The 20,752-nt window shown below is 39.3% G+C and overlaps 1 protein-coding gene and 1 pseudogene across 1 annotated transcript; one reads left to right on the top strand and one right to left on the bottom strand.

The window, feature by feature from the left end:
- The first annotated feature begins 3,645 nt into the window (after window positions 1-3,645).
- On the top strand, window positions 3,646-4,600 carry LOC136175557 (olfactory receptor 8U3-like; annotated as a pseudogene).
- A 14,977-nt stretch (window positions 4,601-19,577) lies between these two features.
- LOC136175059 (olfactory receptor 5M3-like) lies at window positions 19,578-20,510 on the bottom strand. The gene has a single exon (XM_065945375.1). The coding sequence runs from the start codon at window positions 20,508-20,510 to the stop codon at window positions 19,578-19,580; it is 933 nt and encodes a 310-aa protein (XP_065801447.1).
- Between the last annotated feature and the right edge of the window lie 242 nt (window positions 20,511-20,752).

Genomic DNA, 20,752 nt, shown 5'->3' with positions numbered 1-20,752 from the left:
CAGGCTGGATGAAACTCAAGCTGGAATCAAGATTGTCGGGAGTAATATCAATAACCTCAGGTATGCAGATTTTACCACCCTTAAGGCAGAAAGTGAAGAAGAGCTAAACAGCCTCTTGATGAAAGTGAAAGAGGAGAGTGAAAATGATGGCTTAAAACTCAACTTTCACCAAACAAGTGTCATGGCATCCGGTTCAATCATTTCATGCAAATAGATGGGGAAACAATGGAGAGAGTGAGAGACTTTTTTGGGGGGTCTCCGAAATTACTGTGGATGGTGATTGCAGCCATGAAATTAAAAGGCTCTTGCTCCTTGGAAGAGAAGCTATCATCAACCTAGACAGCCTATTAAAAAGCAGAGACACTAAGTTGCCAACAAAGGTCCATCTAGTCAAGGCTATGGTTTTTCCAGTAGTCACGTATGGATGTGAGAGTTGGACTATAAAGAAAGATGAGTGCTGAAGAACTGATGCTTTTGAACTGTGGTGTTGGAGAAGACTCTTGAGAGTTCCTTGGACAGCAAGTGGATCCAACCAGTCTATCCTAAAGTAAATCAATCCTGAATATTCATTGGAAGGACTGATGTTGAAGCTGAAATGCCAATACATTGGCCACCTGATGCTCTTAGCATCAGACCTCACTCACTAGAAAAGACCCTGAGGCTGGCAAAAATTGAAGGCGAGAGGAGAAGGGGCCGATAGAGTATCAGATGGTTGGATGGCATTACTGACTTGATGGACTTGAGTTTGAGCAAGCTCTGGGAGTTGGTGATGGACAGGGAAGCCTGGCATGATGCAGTCCATGGGGCTGCAAAGAGTTGGACATGACTGAATGGCTGAACTGAACTGAATCAAGTATTAGCCATTTCATGATGACATCATTCTAGTTTAAAATAAGACCTATTGTTACCTTTGTCTTTATAGGCTAATGTTTTTTCTAATTGAAGTTTTCTAATCACAGTTGAACCCTGGAGGGTCAGTGAAACTGATGCAGTCATCTCTGGGGAATATTAGGAATTAACTCCCCAAGGAATAGAGACTGCACTTTATAAAGGCCTACGCTACACATTCAGGTACCCTGGGTATTTCAACTTTCAGGGGAAGATTTCTTCTACAACCTGATGGGTTAAGAGGCACTGTCGGTCATTTTCATAACCCTCCTTTTCCAAGCCTCTATACTTTTCACCATTTAAAGGAAAGTAGATGACCCTGTCTAACTCTGCTCCAACTGGATGAAGCTGACATGTATACACAACAATGAAATACCTTTCTTAGCCCACCTCAAATGAAGTATCCTCTTTGACTTCTGCCCAAGACTTGGGTTTCCTTTAGGATAAAACACTATTGATGAAATTTGGAAGCCAATTCCTAAGGAAGAAGAGCATTTGTATGTGTGAGTGTTGCCTTTCTCTTAGGGGAAACTTTTGATGGTTCAAAAGCAAAAGGTAAAAAAGAGACATTTGTGGCTGAAAGTAATTCACAAAATAGGGAGGTGGTTTTTTTTTTCCCCCCCTTTTTCAGAATTGATGAGGCTGTGTGGGTTTTGCATTTTTGCCTTTTATTACAAAGAAGAAATATAAGAAAATAAGCCTGATTTCAATGTATACTCAAATAAAAGTAACTCAGTATCAAAATTTCTGCTAATTACCTCTAAAATATCCAAAGTGATAGTTATGGAAGACCAAAGTGAGACTAGAGTTATTATATTACCATCATGGAAACGGGCAAATGATGTTCAGACCAATATTTTATATTTTCCATTCTTTTGCCAGATTGGTGAGCTGTAGTGCCAGTAGCTCTGTTAAGCTGTCTGCTTAGGAAGGTAAGTTAGTTGAAACACACCTTTCAGAAGCTGGGTTTTGCCTCCAGCAGGAGAAAAACAGATGGATGGGGAAAACAGTTTTCACGTCACATCTTATGTATGTGCTTATGTGTGAGTGTGTGTGTTTGTATATACGCAGATGTATGTGTATATATATGTGGTGTAGTTTAGTCACCAAGTTGTGTCCGACTCTTGCAATCCCATGGACTCTAGCCCGCCAGGCTCCTCTGTCCATGGGACTCTCCAGGCAAGAACACTGGAGTGGGTTGGCATTTCCTTCTCCAGGGGATCTTCCCAACACAGGAATCAAACCTGGGTCTCCTGCATTGCAGGCAGATAACTTACCATAGATGTATGTACGTATGTATATATAGGCTTCTCCAGTGGCTCAGCGGTAAAGAAACTGCCTGCAACATGGAAGCCAAAGGAGATGCAGGTTCGATTCCTGGGTTGGGAAGATTCCCTGGAGGAGGACACAGCAACCCACTGAAGTCTTCTTGCCTGGAAACTCCTGTGAACAGCGGACCCTTGCAGACTGCAACCCATAGTGTCGCACAGAGTCGGACACAACTGGAGTGACCTACCCACACACACATATGTATACATAGGTGCGTGTGTATTTTTTTCTTTTTTCTGGAAAACACAGTAGTTACAAGTCATCGCATTAAGCTGAGTCAGTAGAAAGAGGAGAAAAAACTAAAAGGACACGTTTCCTAACTACTCACAGTAACTTGTTAAAAAACAGCAACAAGAAGAAGCAAATCTTCCCTTTGAGTAAAATATTTAGGGGAAAAGTAAGGGGTTACTCTTTCTATTTTGCACACTTCATTTTAATTTGATATGGTGAGGTTTTTTTTTTCTTTTTTTTCTTTAAACTTTACTCCTGAAATTGAAATTAGCTAGTTATCTTTCTTAGCCTCAGGAGTGGAAAGAAGCATAGAACTCTCAAAAACCATATTATGCAAGTTGAACATCATGATAGGAGTACCATTTCCATGTAATTGTTACTTCTCTTGTCAAAGAGATGGCTACCTTTTAAAAGTAAGAGTGTTTGCTATTGTTACACTAAAAATTTACCAGATAATTTAGAAAGCATTACTGATTATAAGTGTTGATAACAATTAATGTAAAACTATTTGTTGTTCACTCACTCAGTCGTGTCTGGCTCTTTGTGACCCCATGGGCTGCAGCATGCCAGCCTTCCCTGTCCTTCATCATCCCCTGGAGTTTGCTCAAACTCATGTCCATTGAATAAATGATTATAAAGAACTGTACTTTTAAACATATGTGTATTCTTACTCTAAATACAAGTGTAATTTTTCACTTTTAGAAAGTAGTATTTGAAAATGAATAAATTACATCAGAATCCAAAATTTGCTTAATTAACAAATAGAAATATTTCTATCCATTGAATATCTTGTTTAGCTTTGTATTATATTTAGCATAATGTACATTTGTTAAAATAAATGTCTATTAAAACAGATAAAGTGTTACATATTAAAGTTTTACTCCACTGAGAAGTAAATATGGGAGCAGGATATTTAAAAATATCTCTATTCTCTCTACTATTAAATATAGCTTAAATAATCTAAACCTGAAATATTATATATCTTTATAAACATTATTTTTATTAAACCTCAATTTTTGGCTTCAGAAAATTATAAATGCCAAACAGGAAGAGTTTGAGATGGAATATATTTATTTGTTCTGCTATTCTACTTCAAGTTAAAACACGCATGTTTTGGGATCTGATGACAATTCCTTACTCCTGATAACTTATCTGTCTTTAACTTGTCTCTTTTCAGCAGTTCAGAGACTAGAACAAATGATTGAAGAGAATATTACCAGGGTGATGGAATTCATTCTTTTGGGTTTTTCAGTCCAGAGAGAGATTGAGATCCTTCTCTTTCTTCTCATTTTAGTGGCATATGCTCTAACTCTGTGGGAAACATTGGCATGATTTCCTTAATCCGGTTGGATCCTCACCTTCACACGCCCATGTATTTTTTTCTCAGTAATCTGGCCTTTGTAGACTTTTGTTACTCCTCGTCAATAGCCCCAAAGTTCCTGGAGACCCTCCTGACCAAGCACAGGTCCATATCTTTCTATGCGTGTGCGGCACAGCTGGACTTTTTCCTGAGCTTCTTGATTTTGGAGATGTTCCTTCTTGCAGTGATGGCTTATGACCGCTATGTGGCCATCTGCAATCCTCTTCTCTACATGGTGATCATGTCCCAAAAGGTGTGCGTGCAACTGGTAGCTGGCCCTTACTTATACAGCTTTTCTGTTGCTTTCCTCCACACCGTTGTGAATTTTCGATTGATCTACTGTGGCCCCAATGTTACTAATCACTTCTATTGTGATGATGTCCCTTTGATGGCCCTTGCCTGCTCAGACACCAGCCTCAAAGAGATCTTGATTTTTATCTTTGCTGGGTTCAACATGATCAGCTCTTTGAGCACGGTCCTTATTTCTTACCTATACATTGTGGCTGCCATCCTGAGAATCCAATCTGCAGAAGGGAGGCACAAACATTCTCAACCTGTGGTTCTCATCTGACTGCTGTCACTATATTCTATGGGACTCTGATTTTCATGTATCTGCAGCCCAAATCAAACCATTCCCTTGACACAGACAAAATGGCCTCTGTGTTCTACACAATAGTCATTCCTATGTTGAATCCCATGATCTACAGTCTGAGGAACCAAGAGGTAAAAAATGCCTTGAGGAAAGCCTTTGAAAAGTGTTATTTCCTGTCTCTAATAAACATTAGAATGTAATTTGCAACATTGACTGTCTTGGAACTACACCACATGCAGATATTTTGTTTTTATTATCTTTGATAAGTTAATTTTATTTTCACCATTTTTATATGAGCAAAATGACTTTGCACATGTGTTCTATTTTTCACATAATTTATAAGTAAGATGAAAGGTTTAAAAGATTATAATGCACAGTTTTAACAAATTGTTACTATTTGCATATGTGACACTTGACAGTTTTGACCTGGAGAGTTTCTATTTAACTGATAATCAGATTTAGCCACTGCTTTCAAAAATGTTTCTATTTTATACATTGTGGAGACAGAAAAAGGGAAGTGGTAAAGTAAATTTCTCATCCATCCCCTCGTCATTCCTGCAGTAGTCATTCCTCAACTGCATCCTGTCTGCTAAAAATCATTCTTCTCTGCATCTGCCTCCCACTAGATTCACTCTCTGTTGGTCACTCTCTGTAATTCCATGGACCTCATTTTGTTCAAAAAGATATAATTTTTCGCCACGCAGATCTGGGAATCAGTGTCAGCCTTTGGAAAGTCATACTCTCTTTTTCTGTATCAAAGCAAAAATGAAGACATAACCCTATATTCCCTCAGCAAAGCTTAAGATCCTTTTATCTTTTAGGAATTTGAAGAAATTACCGAGGGTTGAGGGGACAGGAAGCAGTAGTTTAAAACCAAGTTATAAATGTGGTTGCTGTCAGATGTCAGGAGTATAGTTTTATGTTGGGATGGTTGAAAAGTGATGCAATATAAGACCCACTTAAACCGTCAACTGGAATGTACTTTTTTTCTAAATTCAGATTCAAATGTTTGGTGTCTACCATGTGGGTGATATTGTGAGCTATTCTTGTAGGGCAAAATCAAAAACACTCCTGAATATGCTGAACAGTCTGCTATTTTGAAAAATACTGGCAAAAAAACAATGATTGTATAAGTTATTCAGAAACATTTTAGCTTATTTTATCCAAGTTATCTTAGTACACGTTTCATTATTAAATTAGATTTCAGATTTATGTGAAGACGTCAAAATTGCTATGTTGTTATTTATATTAAACTTTATTTTAAATATGCCTCTATTTTAATATATGCTTTTAATATATGCCATCACTAAAGCAGCAACAAGGTGTTCTAAATGGCTGTACATTGTACAAATTCTGAAGAGAAGCAATGAGTTACAATCCTGATTTTCAAGCTCTTAATTCAACTTCTTTCAGAATCAGGGAGCACAGTTGCAGAAAAATCAGTCTTGGAAATCATGACTGTCAATTGCCAAAGATAAAACTCAAGAAAAGAGAACATCTTAGTCATTGCTAACTTTTTAAATAATTCCCAAAGTATAATTTAAATATTTAAAAGCACAGCATCGAGTTTATATAGCAAACTGCAGAGTAAGGACTGAAACTGAGACTGGCAGTGTGAGAAGGGTTTAAAGGTTAGTGAAGCTTTCAAAAGGAAGCTGGTGCCCCTTCTGGGTAGCACACTGGATTCAGGGGAGGTTGCTGCAAAACCACATGTTTACCAAAGACAGTCAGATACAATTGAAGAGCTCTCAGAGCAGAAAGATGATAGCCTGGGAGGCTAAAAAAGACTAAAGTAAAACCAAAGTTCTAGCACTGAGACAACACAGTGAAGAAACATATTAGTTTCATCAGTCTGCGTTAACAAATACCACACACTCGTTGACTTAGAACAACAAACATTATATTCTTGCATTTCTGGAGCCTACAAGTCTGAAGTCAGGGTACTGGCGGAACCACGCTCTCTGTGAAGCTCTTGGGGAGGTTCCATCCTTGTTTGTTCCAGCCGCTCGTGGCCCCAGGCATTCCCTGGCTTGTAAACATCACTCCAGTCTCTGCTGTCTTCACATCGTCTTCTTCCCTCTACATCTGCGTCCACATTTCTTCATTCTTGTAAGGACATCACCCACACTGGATTAACGGTCCACCTTACTTCAGTATGACTTCATATTAACAATTGTATCTTCAACGACCCTATAACTCAATGACCCTATAACCAAACTCTGAGGTTCTTCAGGTTAGGAACTTAACACATCTTTCGGGGGAACAATTTCACTCATTATAAGTGCATGTAAGTGTGTGCATGCTCAGTTGTGTTAGACTTTGTGTGACCCTATGGATTATAACCCACCAGGCACCTCTGTCCATGGGATTTTCCAGGCAAGAATACTGGAGTGGGTTGCCATTTCCTTCTCCAGGGGATGTTCCCCCAGGGACTGAAACCATGACTCTTGCATTGCAGATGATTCTTTGCTGCTGAGCCATTGGGGAAGCCCCACTAATAAGTAAGAACAGTTAAAGATGTGCTGGCTCAAATGTCTGGTGAAAACACATCTTATCTACACTTGTAAGCACAGGGCAGAAAAAAAAATAGCTGAGGTTTCCTAACTTTAAGAAAGAGACCTGTAAGTACCTAAAATGGCTAATGAAATGGCCTAGATGATGGGTCAAAAGGGGTCCAAAACCAGTTAAGGTGACAACTGGAGTCTTAAAGGTCATAACAAGCCCAAGGACTCATCACGTAGTTAGGACAAAGGGATATATAACCTAATATCTGAGATAGATCTGAAGGTTGAGCTTTTCTCCTTCTGGTTAAGACAGAAGACAAGACGCCCTTCTCTCAATACCAGAATAGTTTCTGAAGAGACTTGATCATTCTCAGGTAAAAGTCATCCTAGTGAGTGGTTAGATGCAGAGGCGACGTGCCAAGGATGTGTTTACGGAAAGTATTATAAAAGCAAGTATAGCACTATAGCAAAGTGAACTCCCAAGATGCAGTATCTTAATAATTTATTCCCTTATTCAGGCAGCAGTATGAGTTAAGGGGTTTGGGAAAGGCAACTAGACCCTCAACATGTGGTTTCCATCTTTGTCTAAAAAGTGATCATTTCAGTGGCAACATTTTCAAGTGGCAAGGAAGAGAAAAAAGTCCGCTTTAACGTACAGAAGATGATCTTTAGGTTTTAGGCATCACTTTCTACTGATGGCTCGTTGCCAAGACTGGACAGCATTATGTATCTCACTGACAAGTGACAATAGTAACGGAGGTTAACAGCTGGATGGCAAATGTTTTACTTATAAAATAAAATATAAAGTAGTGGACCCTGAGGAATATGTCTGCCATAAGGATCACAGAAAATGTGATCTTAAAGAGTCAAGTTATAATGATCTCTGTCAATATGATTGTTTCTTGAGCAGCCTATCATTTCATACTTGACACCAACTTATTAGAAGCAAACTTGGGTGATTTGCAAACATAAAAAAACAAACAAACAAACAAACAAAAACTTTGTTAATGTAGTTTCCAATACTAATCAAACAGTACTCTTTCTTCTTTCTCAGAACCTAAAGTTATGAAAAAAAACTCTCCTCCCACCATCTGCCTTTTCTCAGAACCAATCTTAGGGAATGTGGCTTGTGGGTAATTCGTAAATTAGCCTGAGTAACAATATTTTCTGTGCTTAAATGAATCCATCTTTCCAGTGATATTACCACAAGTAAATGCTACTTCTCAGAGTCTTTCTACACATGTTCAATTGTGCACCCCTTTTAATTGAATTAGCCCTTAAACAAGAATAAACTCATTCATGAGAAATAACTTCTGCTTCTGATTTTATGCTGGTATTATTAGCAAGAGTCAACAAGGACAAAAAATGTATTCTACTTATAATAAGAATGAAAGTAGATTAAGTGGACACCAATCAACATAAATTGAATAGTAAACTTGTAATCAGATCCCAATGGATACCAGTTTGAGCTGTGCTGATCACATTTTAACACATGTCCAGTGCAATGGCATTTGGTTTTACAGAGATTCTTATCTGGTTGACCCACTCTAGTTATTAAAACTTGACTTAAGCAGCTAAACACAGACTTAAGAGTGTAATGTTAGTGACAAGAATTTGGAATCAAACAATAGCTTTATCATAGCAATCAAAGGTTTAACAGGACATTCTTCTGATCAAAAGTCAGATTTTAAATGACAAAAATCCATATTGCTTCATCTTTTTAAACTATGAGAAGGACAGGATAGGCTTTAGTCATAAATATTTCACCTATTTAAATTAATAAAGAGAAAAATAACTAGCCAAAATTCAAACCAAAGAGAAGAATTACGGTGAGTCAACAGATTGTTTGAAACACAAATAGTGTTAATTATAGAGCAATAGATACTGAGAATTAACCTTCTGATTGATTCACGACACAAGTTGAAGATTCTGAATACATTTTTGTTTTCAAAAGTCCATGCATGTATGAATGTTATTGAAAGCTATTTTTGGTAAATTAGAATCCATCAACTGTTATATTCATAGAAAAGTGATGAAGTCTTATTGTTTTCTCATGAAATTATATATTACTTATGAAACAAGTGAAAGGCAATTATATATAGAAAATATCCTAAGAAATCATGTTCAGCTCTTACTAAGATACCTCCAAGTTAACATGTGCTTATCCACATGTCTTTATCAGTTATGATGACTACACTTGGCACAAATTTGCATTCACTGTGACAACAGCAATAGGTCGGTGTTGGTATGTTCGCACATGTGGATAAAGGAGGCTTAGTCCTGAGCGTGCACTCACGGGGTGAACCGTCGCTGTGCTAGGCTGGCCCTCTTCGTATCTGTCAGGGTTGCCTGTACACAGCCTACTTTAAACAGGGAGTTTACATGCCTGGGCATTTGTAACAGGAAGCGGCACACACGGAGCTGTGTCCTGCGGGTGCGCTGCCTCGACTCTGCCTTGACGATTGCCTTGTTGGCCGCCTCTTTCTCATCTTTGCTCCTCAAACTGTGGACCACGGGACTCGGCACGGGAGTCACTGTGGTGTAGAACACAGCCACCAGCTGCCCCTGCTCCACAGACCCCTCAGCGGGCCTCCCGAGACGGATGAAGACGGGAGCCCGCGCATCCTGGTAGCATCGGTCAGCGGGACCCGCAGGGGAGAGCGCCTTCCTCCTGTCATCGGCAGGGCGCGCGCGCGGCATGACCGCTGCGATGCGGGCTAGGGAGTGAGAACACGGAGAGGGAACGTGAGAACTCAGTCCCAGCAACCACAGTCACGGTGTGCTCTTCACTGTGGGCGCCTCCTCAGATAAGAGAAGCGCCAGCACAGGAGCCGTGGCTGATGTCAAAGTGTCCGCAGAAGCACAGGCCACGTGTCCACGGAGTGCAGATCAGGCTCACAGAAGCCACAGACGCAGGGCGCAGAGATGGGACCAGCGCAGACGGCCCTGGACACTTTGCTGCCGTAAAGCGGAGGGCTGCAGATGCCGTGTAGTGATCAAAGGCCATCACAGCCAAGATACATGCTCCCGCGTGGACAAGGGCTCTGAAGAAGTGACCCTGCACCAGACACCCCACATAGGAAGTGGGTTTGTTCTGATAGCAAGTTTTCCAGCATCCTTGGAGTGACACTGAAAGAGAACCACACAGCCACAGAAGACAGATGGCTCAAGAAAAAGTACATGGGGCTCTGAAGCTGGGGCTGACGCTGATCAAAATAATCATACCGATGTTCCCTATCAGAGTGATCATGTAAACTACTAGAAACACCACAAAAAAGAGAACTTGAAGCTCCTGATGACTGCTCAACCACAGAAGGATAAATTCTGTCACATCTGTGAAATTTGGCATTGCCTTCACTTAGACCCAGTCTGCATTGCCTATGGAAAAATTAAAAGAAATGAATGGATTAATTTTATTCTTGAAAATTTTGAGTCATGTTTGTCAATATTCTAGTTCAAATAATATAAAAATCAATGTAGACTTTGCACAAAGTCTAACGTAAGACTATATAATCACATTTATTTTCTTTAATAGCCCTTATAGGTAAGTATTGCAATATTTATTAGTTTCTTAACTCGAAAACAGACAATTGCATTCATATACTACAAGTATTAGACACTTATTTTTGCTAAATTATTACAGTGATGTTAACCTCATAGAGTTCTAATAAAAGTAATGCTAGACTGAGAGTCATCAGAGAATGATGACCTACGATCATGAAAATATAGGGTACAGGTGAACCCAGACCAAAACTGAAATATCAGTGCCTAGGTTATGTGCCCAAATCATTTTCTCTATGGTGTATTTGATTCCCATATGAATAATTTCAGGGGTAGGAAAATAGTTCACAGTGATTAATCAACTTCCAAATTGTGAGTTGCTACTAGTTGGAGGGAGCCATGATACAATCACAGAGTTTATACACTTTTTAAAATAGTTCCTCTTGTAAGTTTTGTATTTTCATTCTCTTTGTCCTCAATATTTTACATAGCTGGCTACTTGCCCGTAACTGAAAAGTCACATCCTCAAAGAGATCTTTGACCATTCTGTACGCATCCCGCCTCTTCTTATTTCTGTGATTATCAGCATGCTCCGTTTTTGTCACACTCCATCCCCTAAATTATCTCATTTGTATATTTTTCATTCACTCTTTTTCAGTCAGTTCAGTTCAGTCTCTCAGTCGTGTCTGACCCTTTGCTACCCCATGAACTAAAGCACGGCAGGCCTCCCTGTCCATCACCAACTCCTGGAGTCCGCCCAAACCCATGTCCATTGAGTCGGTGATGCCATCCAACCATCTCATCCTCTGTCATTGCCTTCTCCTCCTGTCCTCAATATTTCCCACCATCAGGATCTTTTCCAAGGAGTCAGCTCTTCGCTTCAGGTGGCCGAAGTATTGGAATTTCAGCTTCAGCATCAGTCCTTCCAATGACTATTCAGGACTGATCTCCTTTAGGATGGACTGATTGGATCTCCTTGCAGTTCAAGGGAATCTCAAGAGTCTTCTCCAACACCACAGTTCAAAAGCATCAATTCTTCAACGCTCAGCTTTCTTTATAGCCCAACTCTCACATCCATACATGGCTACTGGAAAAACCATAGCCTTGACTAGACAGACCTTGTACCTCCCTTCTGCTAAATGTATCTGTAGAATGACAATGAGGATGAATGGATAAGATATGACTACTATAGCCAGAGAATAGGTGAGATTAATGTAGGCACAAATAATCATTTTATATTCAAACTATTGTATATAATAAAGATTATATACATATAATATTTCTATATATATGTATATAACAAAAGTTCCAGCACAGGCCTTTTTGATGAGGGGTGGGTCTGCACAGTAGAAGTGGTTGATCTCAATCTTCCCACAGAAGTACAAGTCACAGGTCCATAATATTGTTGCCAGACTAGTCAGAAAACCATATACATAAGGGAAAATAATCTGTCAGATACAGACAATCCTTGACAGTTTGCTTCCATGGAGCAAAGATTTCCCAATGGCTATATATATCTGTCAAAGGCCATCGCAACAAGAATACAATTTTCTACATGGACAGGAGCAATGGAGAAGAAAAACTGTACCAAACAATCAGCATAGGAAAGTGTTTTTGTCTCGGATAACAGATTTTCCAGCATCTTAGGGGTGACATTGGAAGAAAACCACATGTCAACAAAACACCAATGACTCAGAAAAAAGTACGTGGGGCAGCTGAGTTGGGGCCAAACTTAATTAACAGGATCATGCCGATACTACCCACATGGTGATCATGTAGACCAGCAGGCAAATGATGAGGAGAACTTGCCATTCCTGATGACTGCTTAGTCCCAAAAGAATAAACTATCACATCCTTGAAATTGAGCATTTTCTCTGTTCTTGGTCAATATTAGGCACAAACTTCTGGGATAATAAAAAGGAAACAAATTTTAAATACAAGTATTGATTGTTTATTAATTTATGCTTGTTATTTATGGACACTTTATTTTGATTACTAATAATTATGAGTATTCCTTGGAAGAAAAACTATGACCAACCTAGACAGCATATTAAAAAGCAGATATTAGTTTGCCAGCAAAGGTCTGTCTTGTCAAAGCTATGGTTTTTCCAGTAGTCATGTATGGATGTGAGAGTTGAACCATAAAGAAACCTGAGTGCAGAAGAAATGATGCTTTTGAACTGTGGTGTTGGAGAAGACTCTTGAGAATCTCTTGGACTGCAAGGAGATCCAACCAGTCCATCCTAAAGGAGATCAGTCCTGAATATCCATTGCAAAGACTGATGCTGAAGCTGAAACTCCAATACTTTGGCAACCTAATGTGAAGAACTGACTCACTGGAAAAGACCCTGATGCTGGGAAATATTGAAGGCAGGAGGAGAAGTGGATGACAGCAGATGAGATGGATGGATGCTATCACTGACTTGATGGACTTGAGTTTGAGCAATCTCCAGGAGTTGTTGTTGAACCAGTAAGCCTGTCATGTTGTAGTCCATGGTGTCAGGAGTCGGACATGACTGAGCAGTTGAATTGAACAGATCTATGGCTGTATTTTGACACTCCTTTCAGAAAATCATTTCTGAGCATTTTTTGTTTAACAAACTCTCTGAAGGTTACCTAAATGGAAAAATACACAGACCCCATTGCCGTTGTCATGGTTTTTACAAAAAGTGATTGAACAAAGCTTATACTAAAAATCGTTTAAATTTTAAATGGATAAATTGGATAAATGGCCATTTATCTAAGACTGAAAGAGAAAACAGTGAAAATGTTAGTCTTTCAGTTTTGCACCACTCTCTGTGACCCCGTGTACTGTAGCCCACAGCCTCCTCTGTCCATGGGATTCTCCAGGCCAGAATATTGGAGTGGATAGCCATTCCCTTCTCCCAAGGATTTTCCCAATCCAGATTCAAACCTGGGTCTTCTGCATTTCAGTCAAATTCTTTACCATCTGAGCCACCAGGAAGTCCAAAAATACTTCTTAAATATTCCTTTTATCCAATACTGGTATATTTTGTAGTCATCTATTTTTAAGATATTTATGGACAGTTAATATTCTTTTTAATATAACTCAGAATATCCTATTAGCTCTTTTTATTATAATCATATTCTCCATGGTTAGAGATGGAAACCATTTAATCAAATAATCTATCATCCCTAAATGTTGGATCAGAAATTATTTTTAGTCTAATCTCATACTTGTACTTATTTAAAGAGGGACAACCTGATCACAGTAGACTTCAAAATAAAGTGGTAAATCACTCAAACACCTTCATATATTATATATATTTCCTGGATAAAGACTCTTTTCCATACCTAACAAGCAATTTAAACTTACTATGTATCTTTCACTCTTATATTCTGCACAGTAAACAAGAAGAGCAATGTAAACAAGGAGATTAATGTCACTATTTAGAGTGGTAATGACGTAGCTAAATATTATAAGGATACATGTAACCTAGAGATGACAAAATATATATTGGGATGTGCATAGATTATAATAATGGGCTTCCCTGGAGGCTCATGCAGTGAAGAATCTGCCTGCAAAGTAGGAGACCAGGGTTCCATCCCTGGGTTGGGAAGATCCCCTGGAGAAGGGAATGACTACCCACTACAATATTCTTGCTTAAAGAATTCCATGGAAAGAGGAGCCTAGCAGGCTGCAGTCCGTGGGGTCTGTATAATAGTATATGATTCCATTTTGTAGGGACGACTTGAGCATGTGGATTTCAGCATCCTGGGGAGTGGTGGGAAGGGCCATCCTGGAACCAATCTCCCTTGAGATCCTTAGGGATGATTTTATCTGTCCCAAATATGTTGCGGGATCATTTTGAACTGCCTGTGGACATCCTCAGTCCATGGAAACAGCATCGAGAAAAGTAGCTTACAGATCTAACTGTAAATTGCCCAAACAATGCTATTTTATTAAAACAAAACAAACAAACAAACAAAAAGAGTGTGTTGCAGAGTCCAGACTTGCCCTACTCACCACCTGCCTATGCACTAAGTCACTTCAGTAGTGTCTAAATCTTTGTGAATTTAGGGACAGTGGCCATGCCCTCCTCCAGGGGATCTTTCTAACCCAAAAACTGAACCCGGGTTCCTTATGTCCCCCGCACAGGCAGGCAGGTTCTTCAGCACTAGTGCCGTATGGGAAGCCCTACTTGCCCCACGACAGGCAATAAACTGGACACAGACCAGGTGCTAACGCAGGGAATAACGGCTTTATTTGGACAACTGGCAGAGCAAGAAGATGGCAGACTAATAACCGAAAGTAACCATATTATCAGGGTCTGGATGCCAGTTACTTCTGAAGAGTAGTTTGCGCAAACTCAGGGAGATAATGAAGGACAGGGAAGCCTGGCGTGTTGCTGTCCATGGGATGGCAAAGAATTGGACATGAGTTAGTGACTGAACAACAGCAACAAAGGGGGAGGAGGTAAGGAAGTAAAATACAAAGATTGATCTTCCAAATGTCTCCTGGAATAGCCGGCCTCAGGGAGGGCATGCGTTAATTTCCTATTTCCGGCTCAGGTGGACAGGGCCAGAAGGCTTCCCTGCACAGAAGCACTTTGATTTAACATTCAGGCATGGGGGCGTGTTCCCCGCGGCAGCCCATTATGTGCTATTTGTGCTGGCTGCTTTCTCAGGCGTGTCCAACTCTTTGCAATCCCATGGACTGAAGGCCACCAGGCTCCTCTGCCTAAGGCATTCTCCAGGCATGGATACTGGAGTGGGTTGCCGTTCCCTTCCCCAGGGGCTCTTCCCAACTCAGGGACTGAACCTGGGTCTCCTGCATGGCCTGCATTTGCAGGTGGGTTCTTTACAGTCTGAGCCACCAGGGAAGCCCATTATATGCAAACACTGTCTTTTTAGTGAACACAAGCCATAGGGAGCAAAGGTTAAGGTAAAATAAATCCAACAGGTAGACAGATTTTTTCTTCCCTGTAACATGTTAAGTTTTGAAAAAGATGATTCCATAACGAGAAAAAAAGTGTATTTTTAAAGTTTGCCAGCTTAGTATTCAAAGAGAAATTATTGAAAGAAAATAAGTCTTAGATAACATCATAAATGATAGAGGAAATACAAAGAAGAAAATGAGATTCCTGAGAAACATTATGAACATGTCAGCAGAGCATGCTGACATTGATTCAACAGAATGCGCCTCTGACTGCTTGTGATTTTCACCCTTCCACACTTTTCAAGATTAATGGTAGAAGAATTTTTATTTGGAAAGATGTATCTAATTCCGGGGGACTGAGATTAAGCCAGGGGAAAAAAAAAGCTATGAAAAAATGGTAGTGTTAATGCTTTGCAAAAGCTTGTTGTTGTTGACTTGCTAAGTCATGTCTGACTCTTTGAGACTCCACAAACTGCAGCACGCTGAGCTTCACTGCCCTTCACCATCTCCTGGAGTTTGTTCAAACTCACGGCCATTGAGTCAGTGATGCCATCCAACCATCTCACCCTCTGTTGCTCCCTTGTCCTCTTACCCTCAATCTTTTCCACTACCTGGGTCTTTTCAAATGACTCAGCGCTTTGGATCAGGTGGACTAAGTATTGGAGTTTCAGTTTCAGCATTAGTCCTTCCAGTGAACAGTCAGGACTGATCTCCTTTAGGACTGGCTGATTGGATCTCCTTGCAGTCCGAGGGACTCTCAAGAGTCTTCTCCAGCACCACAGTCCAAAAGCATCAATTCTTTGACCCTCAACCTTTTTTATGGTCCGACCGTCACATCCATACATGACTACTGGAAAAAATATAGCTTTGACTATACGGACCTTTTCTGACCAAGTGATGTCCCTGCTTTTGAATATGCTGTTATGTTTGTCAGAGATTTTCTTCCAAGGAGCATGCATCTTTTAATTGTGTGGCTGCAGTCACCATCCACAGTGATTTTGGAGCCCAAGAAAATTAAATCTGTCACTTCTTCCACTTTTTCCCCATCTACTTGCCATGAAGTGATGGGCCTGGATGTATTTTGAATGTTGAATTTTAAACCAGCTTTTTCACTCTCCTCTTTCACCCTCATTAAAAAGCTCTTTACTTCCTCTTCACCTTCTGCCATCATAATAGCTTCTTCTGCATATCTGAGGTTGTTCATATTTCTCTTTGCAACCTTGATCCCAGCTTGTGATTCATCCAACCTGGCATTTCTCCTGATGTACTCTGCATGAAAGTTTAATAAGCAGAGTGACAATATACAGCCTTGACCTACTCCTTTCCCAATTTTGAACAAGTCCATTGTTCCATGTCCATTTCTAAATGTTGCTTCTTGTCCTGCATACAGGTTTGTCAGGAGGCAGGTAAGTATTTGCAAAAGCTTAATATATGAAAACCTGAGTGGTGCTTAGCCAGGAAATAGATAGCAATTACAAACTTACAGGAGAGGTGAAGTGGTCAGGTCCAATCATACAGGGCATGATGTCTCAAAAAATTGAACGGTTTGGGAATATTAGAAGCACTTGTAGGACTTTCTTCACCATTTCCAGGCCAAAATATATACACACACTTCCCATATTGTATCCCTATGCATTTTAAATTCAGTTACCAATAGCTACATTCTTTTTCCCTCAAGATCAGGAAAGAGAAAATCCTAAGTATTGCAGTTATAGAATTCTGGTTTCATTGTCAGACTTTGTTTGAATTCTGGCTTCATGACTTATTTTGTGAACTTGGACAAATTTTATTATTATTTTCTTTTGCTTTTCATTTATTTATCTTAATATGATATCACAATACTTATAGTATTAAATTCATGGTATATTTGTATGAAAATAGATATTATACATTATTACATAACAAATATACTAAGCACAATTATTATTAAATACATTCCTGTAAAGTTTTGCTTCCATTAATAGTTTGCAATAATCAAATCTCTAAAGAAAAGCTCACTCTCTTTCTCTCTCTCTATCTCTCTGTTACTCCTGCTCATACATACCTATACATGAGTAACATATATGGAGTTAATATTAGTTAATAAAGAATAAAAGAATATAAAATCTAAGATACAACCTCTATCTTCCATTTCCAGATAGATGGATTTGTATACCATCCTCAGAATGAAGTATTCCCAGTAAGCATGCACAAACACGGGTTGATCCCGTAGCATTTGGGCTTACCTGCTCCGTGGCTGCTGGGATCTTCCTGGATCAGGGATCAGCCCACGTTTCCTGCGCTGGCCTTCTTCACAATGAACCGCCAGGGAAGTCCTTTGTCCAGCGTGAGTCTTCCTCAGGGGAAAGCAGAAGCACACGCAAACTCATTTCCGTTCATTCACACACACATCATGGGCAACATTTCAAAGCTATTTGCATGTAAACAAATTGGGATTTTGATTAAATTATAATAATATCATTGTGTCTGTAATGCAAAACTTAACCTCTCTAAAGAATTTAAGCTCTTACTTAATGTTTCAGTTTGGGTGACCTAAAAGTAATTTTTTTTGTCTCTAAGACCATTTCACCATTTATTGGAAAACTCTTGCTATTCCAAATTAGTTGCTGATTACTAATCAATTTTTCAATGTAATTTAAAGCTTTTAAGGGATACCAGCAGCCACGGAGCAGTTAAGTCCAGACGCTACAACTATTGAGCCTGTGCTCTAGAGGCTGGGGGCCGCAACTCGTGAGCCCATGTGCTGAAACCACTGAAGTCCACACACCCTAGAATCTGCGCTGGGGTACAAGAGAAGCCACCACAATGAAAAGCCCATGAACCGCAACTAGAGGTCAGCCTTCCCAAATAGAAGTTCCCTCCACTGTCCACAGCTAGAGCAAAACCTCACAGCAATGAAGATCCAGCACATTCAACAATAAATATATAAACATAATAAAAATAATACTGGACAAAGAGAAATGTTTGTTCTCTATACATCATTCTCATTTTACATCTACATCTATATAGATAAATTATGCATTTTGTGATGATTTAAATGTGTGAGTGACATTTCAGTGGCTATATGTTTCTGTGTCAAGATATCAGATTATTTGTTTGTTTATTTGTTTGTTTATATCAGAAGACATAGAAACATTACAGATGTCCAAGTTGTAAAGCTGTTGCCTCATCATTGTACTAGATGAAATGAGCTATAAGAGAGAAGCCAACTATGTTTACACTATTAAGCCAGGATGTGTCATTGCTAACAAAAAATAGACCACCCAAATAGTCCCTCTTTCAAGTAAAAAGAAATTAATATTTAATATCATGCTTAGGTAAAAAATGTGCACAATAATCTACATGAATATTAATTTAATTTGTGGGGAGAAATCTGAAGCTTTGTACTTGCAAAATGACACATTCACTAATTCTATCTACTTCTCAGTTAGAATGACGGAACTTGGGCGGGGGTACATGACACGTGCACAGTTGGATCCTGTTGACCTTGGAGTTGAAACACAGCAGCTATTAGAATCAGTAGAAGAGAGACACGCTGTTGTATTTCTTAAATACAAAAATACTGGAAAAGAATTACATATCATAGTCTTTTTATTTTCAAAACAAAGGTCTCTGAACAGATTCACCTTTCACATTGAAAAAGACATTAAATATCAGGCTTAAGTTTCTCAACTACCCAGTGATGTTATTATAATTTGAACAAAATTCCCAGTTTATTTCTGTGCAAAGAGCTTTGAAATGTTGCCCATAATGCACGTGCAAGTGAGCAGAAATGAGTTCACATGTGCTTCTCCTTTCCCCTCAGGAAAATAAAAAACATTAGCAAGACCACTATCTTTATGAAGTTACATTAGAGAACTGAATGAAATATGTTGTTATTTCTTCTACCTCAGATTATAATCTAAATAAACAAATAGATAAGTATTTCCTAAATTCATCACTACATTTTTTAATAAGAAAAACAAATCCTTTTATTCTAACAAAGGATGTAAGCAACGTCAACACATATACCTGTGAACTTGGGCTGAAATAATCTTCTCTATTAATGTAGATAATTAATGTAGAAATTAATCTCTATTAATTTTAGCTAAGCTTGACTACTTGTATCAATAAGAGAGAAAATTCACTTTTTCCCTCTGAATTTTAATTTTTTCTTGCTTTTCGTAAGGGGTATAGTTCTTACTTTTTGTGAATTCTGTAAAGCTGTGTACTAAGCAATAATCTTTGACAAACGAATATGGATGAAATGCAGAGAACAAAAGTAACACAACTTTACTTTATTAAAAATGTTTTGCTGATCACTTTGTTCAAGGCCCCTTTCACATCCTTGTTCCTCAGACTGTAGATCACGGGGTTCAGCATGGGGATCACCGTGGTGTAAACCACGGCCCCCACCTTCCCCTGCCCCACAGACTCCTCCGGGGGACGTCTGAGATACAGGAAAATGAGGGTTCCGTAGAATATGACGACGGGGGTCAGATGGGACCCGCAGGTGGAAAAGGCCTTGTGCCTCCCTTCCGCCGAGTTCATCCGGAGAATGGCAATGAGGATGAACAGGTAAGATAAGATAACCACAGTCAGAGAATATACGAAGTTAATGCCGGCGAGTGTGAGCATTGTATATTCTTTTACAAAGGTTCCAGCACAGGCCATTTTGATGAGAGGTGGGTCTGCACAGTAGAAGCGGTTGATCTCAATCTTCCCACAGAAGGACAAGCCATAGGTCCATAACGTTGCTGCCAGACTAGTCAGAAAACCATACACGTAAGGGAAGGAAATCAGTCGGATGCAGACAATCCTTGACATTTTGCTGCCATACAGCAAAGGGCTCCCGATGGCCATGCACCTGTCAAAGGCCATCGCAGCAAGAATAAATATCTCTACATGGACGAGAGCAATAAAGAAGAAACACTGTACCAGACAGCCAGCGTAAGAAATCGTTTTTGTCTCGGATAACAGGTTTTCCAGCATTTTAGGAGTGACATTGGAGGAAAACCACACATCAACAAATGACAAATGACTCAGAAACAAGTACATGGGACTGCTGAGTTGTGGACTGACCTTAATTAGCAGGATCATGCCGATATCACCCACCACGGTGACCATGTAGACCAGCAGGAAAATGACAAAGAAGAGAGCTTGCCATTCCCGATGACTGGTCAGTCCCAAAAGAATAAACTCTGTCACATCCATCAAGCTGAGCATTTTCTCTGTTCTTGGTCAATATTATTTGCAAGCCTATATGATAATTAAAACAAGACAAATTTAAAGTCAAGCATTTATTGCTAATTTATATTTTTTTATGCCCCCTTTAAATTTTTACTTTATTAATTATCTATGAATGTGTTATTCCATTCTTTTAAACAAATCATGTCTGAACACTTGCTATGTAACAAACTGAAAATTATGAATATTAGATGGATAAATACACAACTCTAATTACATAA

The sequence above is a fragment of the Muntiacus reevesi genome, chromosome 9, assembly GCF_963930625.1.
Source record: "Muntiacus reevesi chromosome 9, mMunRee1.1, whole genome shotgun sequence".
Lineage (NCBI taxonomy): Eukaryota > Metazoa > Chordata > Mammalia > Artiodactyla > Cervidae > Muntiacus > Muntiacus reevesi.
This window is presented reverse-complemented; position numbering and strand designations above follow the sequence as displayed.